The sequence below is a fragment of the Charadrius vociferus genome, unplaced genomic scaffold (assembly GCF_000708025.1).
Source record: "Charadrius vociferus isolate BGI_N301 unplaced genomic scaffold, ASM70802v2 scaffold14, whole genome shotgun sequence".
NCBI classification, from domain to species: Eukaryota; Metazoa; Chordata; class Aves; order Charadriiformes; family Charadriidae; genus Charadrius; species Charadrius vociferus.
In genome coordinates, this window is record NW_009648876.1 from 9,919,437 (window position 1) to 9,929,375 (window position 9,939).

A 9,939-nucleotide genomic window follows, 5' to 3' on the forward strand; every position below is an offset into this window, starting at 1 on the left:
AAAGAGGGAGAAAAGACAAAGAAAGGCCTTGAGGCAAGCAGCGCTGTGAGAGGCCCGACAGTCCTGCATCCCAGCCAGGCCCCCAGTGTCCTGGGCTTTGTCCCACTATGTTTATCATTGCTCCATAGCCAGCCCCAATCTAGGGCCTATTGTTAGGGATGGAAGAAGCACATAGTGTGCCAAAGAAAATGTTCTGTGTTTTTCTGAGTGCCTGAACACAAGTCAGCAGGATGCTGGGAGCTGCCACACTAGACAGAATCATTAGTTACTATGCCAACTACTTTCTAGCAGCTGGTGCCCACCAAGGCTTTGTACTGAAAGCTCTCTGGACTTGTCATACTACCTGAATGCCCTGTGGGAAAGAAACTGCTGCCCAAGATTGTCTTGCATTCCATGGCAAGGTGGGAGCACCGATTTGTAAATGCACTGGGTTCCCTTATTGCCAGCAATAGCCCTTGTTCATCCTTAGCTCAAGCCTTTACAGGAAAGGATGCAAAATACTTTTATTGTCAGCTTGTTTCCTCATTTAAAAGGAGGATAATTCTTTTCTCAGTTTGCTAGACCTCCAGCTATACTGACTCCCGCTGTGATCCTATCAGTTCTCACAAACTAAGCGGGATTAAACATAGAGGAATATCCTTCAGGAATGCTGAAGCTTCATTTTCACAAGTAATTTGAGCCTAGTTTGCATTGCCTTTCAGTGGGATGTAGGCACTCTTCAAATGTTTCAGAAGTGCCTGCTAGGTAAGTGATATATGGGGAACACCAGTATCCTTCATGAATTGGTATTGTTGCCTGCCATACAGAAGGTGGTGTCAAACAAGTTCCCAGCTGTGCCATGGGAAGAAGGCTTCAGTTGAAATATAAATGAAAGCCCTGTGTGTAATATTTATGATACTTAAAAATCCTTAAATGTTTTCTGGGATCACTGGAAGCTTTAAACCCAATTTATATACAAATCATGCGTTAAGAAATTATATTCTGAATCCCTTGTACTCCTGCATTGCCCTCCCCTCCCCTGGTTATTTCCTCATAATTTCACTTTAGTAAAGACTTTTCTTTGCCCTGTCCTCTGCTGTTGTCTTTTATTGTCCAGTATTACTCATCCCAGCAGTGGTTGTATTGTAGTAGACCCTGCTTTGACAGATGTTTGAATTAGTTACTTAAGAATGGTGGATGCTAGAAGTGTAGGCTATCATTAGCATTTACCAGTATCAGTCTTTTAGTGTGGACTTGCTGTATGTCAGATACCTCTTCATAACTACAAAATTCTCAGTGAGTGGCGTTCTGTGGTCTGGTCTCCTTCTGCATGGAGGCTGGATTTCGTTGAGACTTTTTTCTGTAGTCAATGAGCAAATTTATTATTTTAGTTTATCAGTATTTAATATTCTAGTACACTAGCATTAGTTTCTAGTACAGGTGTAAGCAGTTGATTACATAAGGGGGGCTTATATTGGAAAAGAACTAATGAATTAGAAAACAGAACTAGAGCAGAAAGGGAATTATTCTAGTACACTAGCATTAGTTTCTAGTACAGGTGTAAGCAGTTGATTACATAAGGGGGGCTTATATTGGAAAAGAACTAATGAATTAGAAAACAGAACTAGAGCAGAAAGGGAATTTGGAACCAGAAAACCTGGAGATGAGTGCATGGTGTTCTTGCACTTTTGAGCTGGGTTGTGATCATAATAGCATGGAGATCTGTTGAAACTGATCTCTAAAGCAAACCTGTATCTTTTGTGATGCAAAAAATCTGCAACAGAGAGGTCTTATGCTGTCACGGAAGAGGAAGAGGGAATTCTGGCCCAGGCTTTATGAAAACTACAGTTGAAAGAGAGGAACAAAGTGGGTTTCTTGCCAAAAATACTGAGTAGCCCTAAGAGCTGCTGGAAGGACAGAATCTTGGTTACAAAGGATGGGCCATAATGCCAAGGCTGAGATTTCCTGTACATAGTGAAGGTCTGAATCCTGGCCAGGTCTCTAAACTAAGCAACTCATAAATAATCCTGAGCAAGCTGTGAGAAGATTGCTCACAACCAGCCTGGCTGACAGAACGAAACCCAATATCTTCTGGTGGCACAGGCAGGAATTTCTATTTCCCATTTGCCTGTGTGTGCATCTATGCCTATATCTGTCATCTGTATATGTGAGCAAATGAATATTCGGTCAATTGTAGTGTTCAAACAATAATCCTGAATTGAAAACAAGCAGGTCTAAGTACTGACTGTACAATGCTTGTTTCCATTGGGGATGTGGGGTTTTTTCTGGTTATTTTTGGCTTTACCTAAAACCGTGTGAGTTATGAAAAAGCTTTTCCTTCAGTTTAGGGTATTTATATAGTCTCTCTACCATGTGAACTCTATAGTATCTGTTAAGGTGTGAGGTCCTCTACAGCTTTTTTCCAGCCTTGATTACTGTGCTGAGCTTGTAGAATTCTTTAAGCAGAAGAGCTAACTTCAGGAAGGGTGCAAAGGTGCTGTGACGCTTCGATAAATCATCTGACAGACAGAGTGAGAATAGGAGCTGCACCATGATGCATTCCTGTGAACGTGGCAAACAGACTGAGAGCTGGAGCATGTCTCTGGCAGCAGCATATTGAGACTCAGATCCTAAGCCCTGTTCTCCTGTACCAGGGCAAGCTTTGCTTTGGATAATAATATTGGCAACTTGTAACATGTTCTGTGGGGACTTTCCAAAGCTGCAGATGAAAAGTCTCTCCAACAAAGTGATCCTAAGACTTGCAAATACGCAGGCTTTCCGTTGTTAAATATTTAACGCTTACATTATAATATGTTGAAGTTATGTGTAATGAACTTACATTGATTTCCACGTATAAAGGAGCAAAATCCATGGAAGCTAACAGAAGCATATTCAATCCAGAAGGGTTCTGCAGGCCATGAGAGGAAAAATTGGTAGTGTTTTCAATATAGTATCTAGAAGAAAAGTAAGTGCTGTTGTGCTGCATCATGTGGAGAGAAGGTATTGGAACTGCAGGGAGTTGTGTACAAGACTGTCTATGCTGCAAGAAAATGTGAGCCAAAATTTTTGTGGTTTTGTATATTTTTTCTTTAAGTTTAGTTCTTCCTAAAGATTTACTAACATGGTTTCAACAGTTTTTTCCTGGGTAGTTTAAACCAAGCTTATCTGGGCAATGTTATATCCTAAAGAATCTTTGGGGACTATAGATCATATATTGGTTAAAACCGAAAAAGTGGATTAAAATAGGTTAGAAACCAAATGAAAACATTTGAGAGTTCATTGAAGTGGACAAAGGTTGGAGCAAGGCAGCAATCCCAGTGCATATTTAAAAATTGGACCATCAGTCCTCAGTATTTGTTTTTCCATAATAGTTAATCTTCTGCCACATATCTCAAAACAAAAGAAATGAGGATCAAGGAAACAATACTAAAGTTTTGCCATTCATTTAGTGGCCCTCACAGTACTACAGACTGCAGTCACTGTACATCATCTCTGGCACAAAGCCGGCTCAGCTATCAGCAGGTCAAGCTCTAGTGGAGTTTTCTTTTACATCAGTTTTATCTCTTCCATTTCATCGTGACTTTTATGTTTTAGAACAAATCACTCAATCTTTAGCTTCCCAAGCATTCTTTTGGATCAAAGGATAAATTTTATGCATTGCAAGGTTCTGTGCTGGAGGTAGATATGAAAGAAGTTGAAACAGACATTTGTGTCTAGAATTATTCATATAACTTGCATGAATACCTTTAAGAGTGCTTGATTGAATTCTCTAACTTCTGACTGAGGCCTGAGACAGGTTTAGTTTCAGACTCCTGATACATAAACAAAACAGGTTGCATTTTCGCAGACCAGATGGACTATCTAGTTCTACGTCCTGCTCAGACAGTGGCCCATGGAAGATTATGTGGGAAGAGCATTAGGTAATGTGATACTTCCCCGGTACTCTCTGGGGCTCAGTAATAGATGATTTTCTGGCCAGGAGATGGTATCTTTGTATATAAAGAGTGTTAGTGGCTCTTGCTTCTGTGGTTTGTCTAATAATTTTTGAACCCCTGTAAACTTTTGGTGCCCTTAGCATCCCTAGTAAGAAGGTATCCACAGTTAAATTATGTGTTATGGAAAAGAAACCAGTTCCTTTTGTTTTTTTGAACTGCCCACCTGATGACTTCACTTTTTTTCCTGTGTCTTGTATCCTAAGAAGTAGTTGTTCTCTATTCTCCCTCTACCTGAAGCTCATGACTTTATAGATATTTTTCATATTTCCTTTGTTATCCTTTTTCCAAGCTGAAGAGTCCTTATTTATTTAGTCATTCCTCAATATATAAGCTGTTCCATACCTTTGATCATCTCTACAGCATTTCTTTGTACTTTTTTTCAGTTCTACTGTATGCTTTTTTGAGAAGGGAGAAGGGACAGGGGTTAGAACTATCCTCAGCATGCAAGAGATGGATGCCATTTTGGTTTATATGGTAGAATAGTAGTGTTCTTGGTTTTGTTCCCTGTGCCTTTCCTAATAATTCCTAACACCGAGTTTGCTTTTTGAGAGTATTTTAGTGATGTTTTCGTAGAATAATCTATTATAGCTGTAGCTATAAGGTCTCATTCCTGAATAGAAATAATTAGATCAACGTCCATCACTGCATAAAGCTGGGATTGTGTTTCCCTGGGTACATGACTTTGTAGTTATTAAATTGAATGTCATCTACCAATTTAATGTCTGCTCATTCAGCAATGTGGCTTTTTCCACACTTCTCGGTCACTTTCAGTTTTTCAGCAGCAAACTTTTTTATTTCAGGTTTGTTTTTTTTTTTTACCCAGATCACTTATAATTGTTTTGAACAGCAGAGACCGCAGCACAGATTCTTGTGGGACCCCAGTGGTAATCTCCTTCCATTGTGGAAACTGTCCGTTTATTCTAGCTCTGATTTCATGTGTGTTAACTAGTTACGAAATGTGTGAGAGGTAACCCCCTTTATCCTATGTTGGTTATTTTATTTAGGAGCATTTTGAATGAACTTACCAAATTTCTCAGTTGAGAAATTCCTGGCGTGAAAAAGTTACTCTAGGCAAATGGACAAATACAATTGTTTAGTTCAAAACAGAGGTATTGAAGATCACAGTCTTTCAGTAGTACTGATAAGGAATTAATCGGGCTGTTTACTGAGCACTAACATGACTTTGACAGAGCTCCTGAATGCTCTTCAGCTTTCTATCTAGTGCAGTTGATGTTTGTTTCGGGGACTGATCTGCAGTAACCTCCAGCTGTCTGGATGTATCCCAGTCCCAGCAGAGTCCTTTGTGCTTTTCAACAGTCAACTGACCTTGCTGGGGGGTAACAGACTCCAGCTCCAGCTGCTTCACACAAGGAAAAAGTCCAATGAGCTCTAACATCAGAATAGATGGTGGAGTCTGTGTCTAGGCAGTGAAAGGAGCAGATATTACCCTTGGGATGGGAGTTGAGTCCAGGTGACAGCAACTTGCTGATAACCCATGTGGTGAGCTAGTGGGATTGGAGAGGAGAGTGCTGTGGCTCATTTCAAAGATTCCTTGTACCTTCATGTGTCCTCCTTTGAGTTAAGCTTTTTGTGGTCTCCTGTGCCCAGCTGGGGACAGTGCTGGGAGGCCAGCAGCACACATATATCCATGGATCCGGAGCAGAGCAACTGCAGGTAATGCCACAATAGTAGAGTATCATGACCCTATTACTGAGGCAGAAGAGGGAAGGCAGGTTCAGAAAAGGGAAGCAGCTCTCCCAAAGTTAACCACAAAGCCAGATTGGGACCTATACAACTTGGGATTCAAGGCCCGCGTACTGCCAGCAACGTTGCAGCAATCACTTTTCCAAGCACTGGTGAAAGGAAAAGAACTGAAAGACTGAAAATCTTGTAGCAAAAGGGAGTATGGAGTGAGAATAATTTACCCAGCGTTGCACTAAGGTACAATGGAAGCAAAGGACTGAGGAAGCATGGGTGGGATCCCTTGAACAGAGAAGTCTAGAGAAGGCTACCTACAGCTAATGGCCCATAAGAGCAAAAGTGGTAGTGGTGCTCCAAGCAAGAGGAAGCCCAGAGGACACAGGGTGGAGATGCTGGCAGCTGAACTCCTTTTCCACTGGGTTGCCTTGCTCTCTGTTGCTGAGGGGCTGATTATGGAGAGTGACCCTTTAGTGTTTAGAGTCCTTGTGCTCAATTTGCTTTGAAATGGGTGTGTTAGTTTATTTTTGAGGGAGAGTGCCTAGGGCTGGCAGTTGCTTCTGGTCTTGTTTGAAACATCCTTCTGAGTATTTTAAGGTTTTACTGTGATGATGAAGCTTGTGGGGAAAGGTGCAACACATTCAAGGGAAGCTGTGACATGTTCAAAGAGTCTAGGTCATAAGTTTTGATAGGATCCTGAAGCAGGGATATTGCCAAAACCATGACCTACGCTCTGAATCATGGCATGAAATGTAGAAGACACCAAGTATCTTTTACATCCTAGTTACTTATGACATGCATAGGAAGTACAAATGAAGTCTGCCCTGGGAATCAAAGGAAATACTTGCAAAGAGTGGCTGTGAGAAACGTGACAGAGATCAGCAGAAACATGGGAAGCTCAGGCATTGAAGACTGAAGGTTTTATTAGCCAGAGTGTCAGGATTCAGTGGGTCATATGGCATCCTGTCTTGTGAGCACAGGCTGTGTGAGTTGCTGGGCCATTGTAGCCTCTTCAGGACACCTTGTGGTCCTGTCAGTCTGCCACCTGCTCTCTGCAAAGCCCCCCGGCCTTGTGTAGAAGTCTCTCACTGAGGCATAAAAACTTCAAAGCAAGCTAGTGAGCTTCTGTTGGTACTTATCATGTTGCAGGCCACAGCTGAACTCCCGCTGTATAAGCCTGGGTTGTAAGAGCTCCTGCCTCTTTGCAGGAAGCCTTTTCTCCTCTGGGAAAAGCTTGCATTATTCTGATGATAAAAGAAATGAGCCTATCTTCAGTCCCCTTGGGTCCTTTGGGTTGTAACTGTATGGAGTCAATATGTGCCCTAGTTGCAACCTCACCCTACCAGTCCTTTGTCCTCCCTGTGGATATTGTACTGCATGTCTATCTGCTATTCCACTCTCACTGCGGCGTGTGTGTGCTTGGTGTAAGCCTTGTGTTAGTGTATTAACAAAATCTCTACAAATCCAAATAAATAATTATCTCATTAGTGATGGGAATCCTTAGCTCTTCCTGCTGCAACTCTGCCTCTCTTCAATGCTAATCAGCCACAGACATCCTCCAGTTCAGACTTTTCCCTTCTCTTTTCCTTTGTTCTCCTCAAGCATGGTGTTACAGCTAGTAATATAGTCCCAGTCTGGAATTCCAGAAACTCCTTAGCAAGATGGCAGTTGGCTCATGGCACCTCTAGCAGGTTTTGTGCTTGTTGGAGCTGCTTAATACAAATTCATAGCTGGCTAAGTATTAAGTGATTTTTAGGAAGCAGCAGTGTCTTGTAAGCAGGAGTCCTTTTATGCAGAGTGGTGAAAGCGTGATGGCTTTTCTTTTCTCAGAGCTCCAGAGAATCATCGTTTTGCCTGGGAAGGAGAGATGGAGAACGGTGTCTTCAACAAGGTGACACAGAATCTGCTGGTACATCCCAACTGTCAGGTCCATTTTGCTGTGCAGCAACTTCAGCAGCAGAAACTTCAGTCGCAACAGCTGTTGGAGCAAAGCCAAGCTCGACACCAGGTAAATAAGAAAAAATCTTGCCTGGGATGTAGCAGTGCTGACTGAGTCTTAGATGTACAGAACCAACTTAGTTCATATGGCGCAGCTTTTGTGAAGGAAGTAGCTCTTCAAGTGGGTTGCAACAAAACTGATATTACCTGAAGTGATTTTGATAGCATTTTGATACTGTAGTTCCCAATGGCTTCTTCCACTGCACTGGCATCCTCCTCTATTTGGCTACTGGCATACTGCTGCTTGCTTTTCTTCACCAGTTCAGGGCATCCCCTTATAGTGCCTCAGACAGCCTTAGAACTGTCTACGGTCTCCACAGTTCTTTGTCACTTAATTTCATCACTGATCATATGTTCCTACTTTGAGTTGAGTTCTTCTTGGGTAGTGCTTCAGGCTGGGTTGCTGTTGTATTTCAATGTTTCTAAACATAGTGTCTTGAAATTGTGTTGGCAACTGTGTCCTCTGTGGCAAACAGACCCCATCAAGGCTTCATGTTGACTAAATTCTCCTGGTTATTTTCTTATATGATGCAGTTATCAAAAGAGCAGTATGTTAAGGGGACTAAAAAAATCAGGAGAATCTTCATTCTTTTGAAGAAATGTATTCATTTCTTTTAAGAGCCTTCACTGTGCAGGAGGCATGGCCACTGGCCCTGATGTCACATGCAAGTTTTTTTCCGCAACCCTGAAAACTTTCTCCAGGCCTCCTACACGTTTTGTAATTGCCATATTTAAGATCTCCTTTCACTGCTTTGCATGGAACTGTCTGACAAATACATGACTCCCTTGCTACAATTGCAAGGAGAAAAGATGGGCTAGGTGTCCAACAGCTAGAGGAAATATGAAAAAGGGTTTGTATTACTGATGTTCTGGATGACACCTAGATGCCAAGGGTGGACCACCGTGTCTGGAACAGTATTTCCATCCTGCCTGGATTACCTTCCAAGGTTGCAAGAGTTCATTGATGCACTCATTACCTTTCTTTGTTATTATGGAGAGAGAGGTGCATTTGTTGGTCTGTGAGCGATGTCCAAAAGGCTTCCCTGCTAAAGGGAAGGAAGTTTCTGGGTGAGCAAACTTTAACTCAGAAGAGATTGGTCTCCATTTGGAAGGAGCTATTTGCTGGGGAGACTAGCAGGACTGGACTCCAGCAAAACCATGAACAGAGCTAATATGTGGAGGTCTGAACACCCACTCTCCCTCCTGTGAAGCAAATGAGTCACTAGTCGGGATCCTTGAGAATAGGTTATGGGCAAATTGCCCTCATTCTTTTCTGGGGGTACCTTGAAGGAGAGGCTTTTCTGCCTTTGCTCCTTGCAATCATTTCAAGGTCCTCACTTAGCCATGCAGTTTCCATCCTCACATTCCCTCACCTACAGTCTTCTTGCTCCCCCTCTGAGCAGAAGGTCGTCTTTTCATCTCCATCCAAGGGGCTCTGGGTGGGCAGCTGTGGCTGCTCATGAGCTCAGGAAAAGGCTGTAAGATGGCTTGTGCCTGTGAGGAGGCTGGAGCTGGCCATGGGGCCTGGCTGAGCCCTCTTCTAATTGCTGGCGTTGAGCTGATGTTATTCTTGGCCTGGGACAGAGCCATTACTCAGGAGTTTCTGTTAAAGTGATTCTTTGTTAAACATCCTCTCACCCCCTCATCGTCCCCCTCCTTTCTCTCCCTCCCTTCTCCGTCTCAGCCAAGCAGTTTGGAGTTGCAGTATTGAGGCCATTGCCGTGCCGCAGGGCTCAGGCTGCACTGAAATTGCCATTAATGAAGAAAGGTATTTGCTGAACATAGGGGCTTTCAGACTTTCTGCAGTAAAACCCACATCTTAATAAAATGATTGTCTCTTGGACACTTCCTCTGCCACGAGACATTGTATGGAGTCAGCCAGACCTCCCCTTCCAGTCACAGTTGCACAGATCCTCTGATGCCTCTTGCAGTTACTGCACTACCCTCATCTTCATCTGTCTATCCCCTGCTCCCTCTGTAGTTTCCTGTCACTAACCTCTTCCTTCTGCTAGTTAACTTCTCAGACTTCAGTCCTTTGACTCAGCCGTCTCAAGGTTTGCCTTCTCTCTTCTACTGCTTTTACACACCCTGCCCTACATCTCCTTCCCACTCATGCTACTTTGACTTCCATCCCACCTTTTCCTGCTGGCCATCATTTTTCCTCTCTTTTTCCCCACAGTTGATGTAGCTTATCCTAGCCTGCATGGCTTTATCACATTTCCTAGTCAGTGTCACCTCAGCCACCCATCTCCAGCTGCCTGCTCTTTCC

At 42.9% G+C, this 9,939-nt stretch overlaps 1 protein-coding gene across 1 annotated transcript in view; it reads left to right on the forward strand.

The window, feature by feature from the left end:
* Positions 1 to 9,939, forward strand: part of TTLL5 (tubulin tyrosine ligase-like family, member 5) — a 124,212-nt gene that overhangs the window by 99,798 nt on the left and 14,475 nt on the right. The window contains exon 30 of the mRNA XM_009887046.1: positions 7,503 to 7,680. Within this exon, the coding sequence (XP_009885348.1) occupies positions 7,503 to 7,680 (178 nt within the window). The remainder of the gene's footprint in view (positions 1 to 7,502; positions 7,681 to 9,939) is intronic.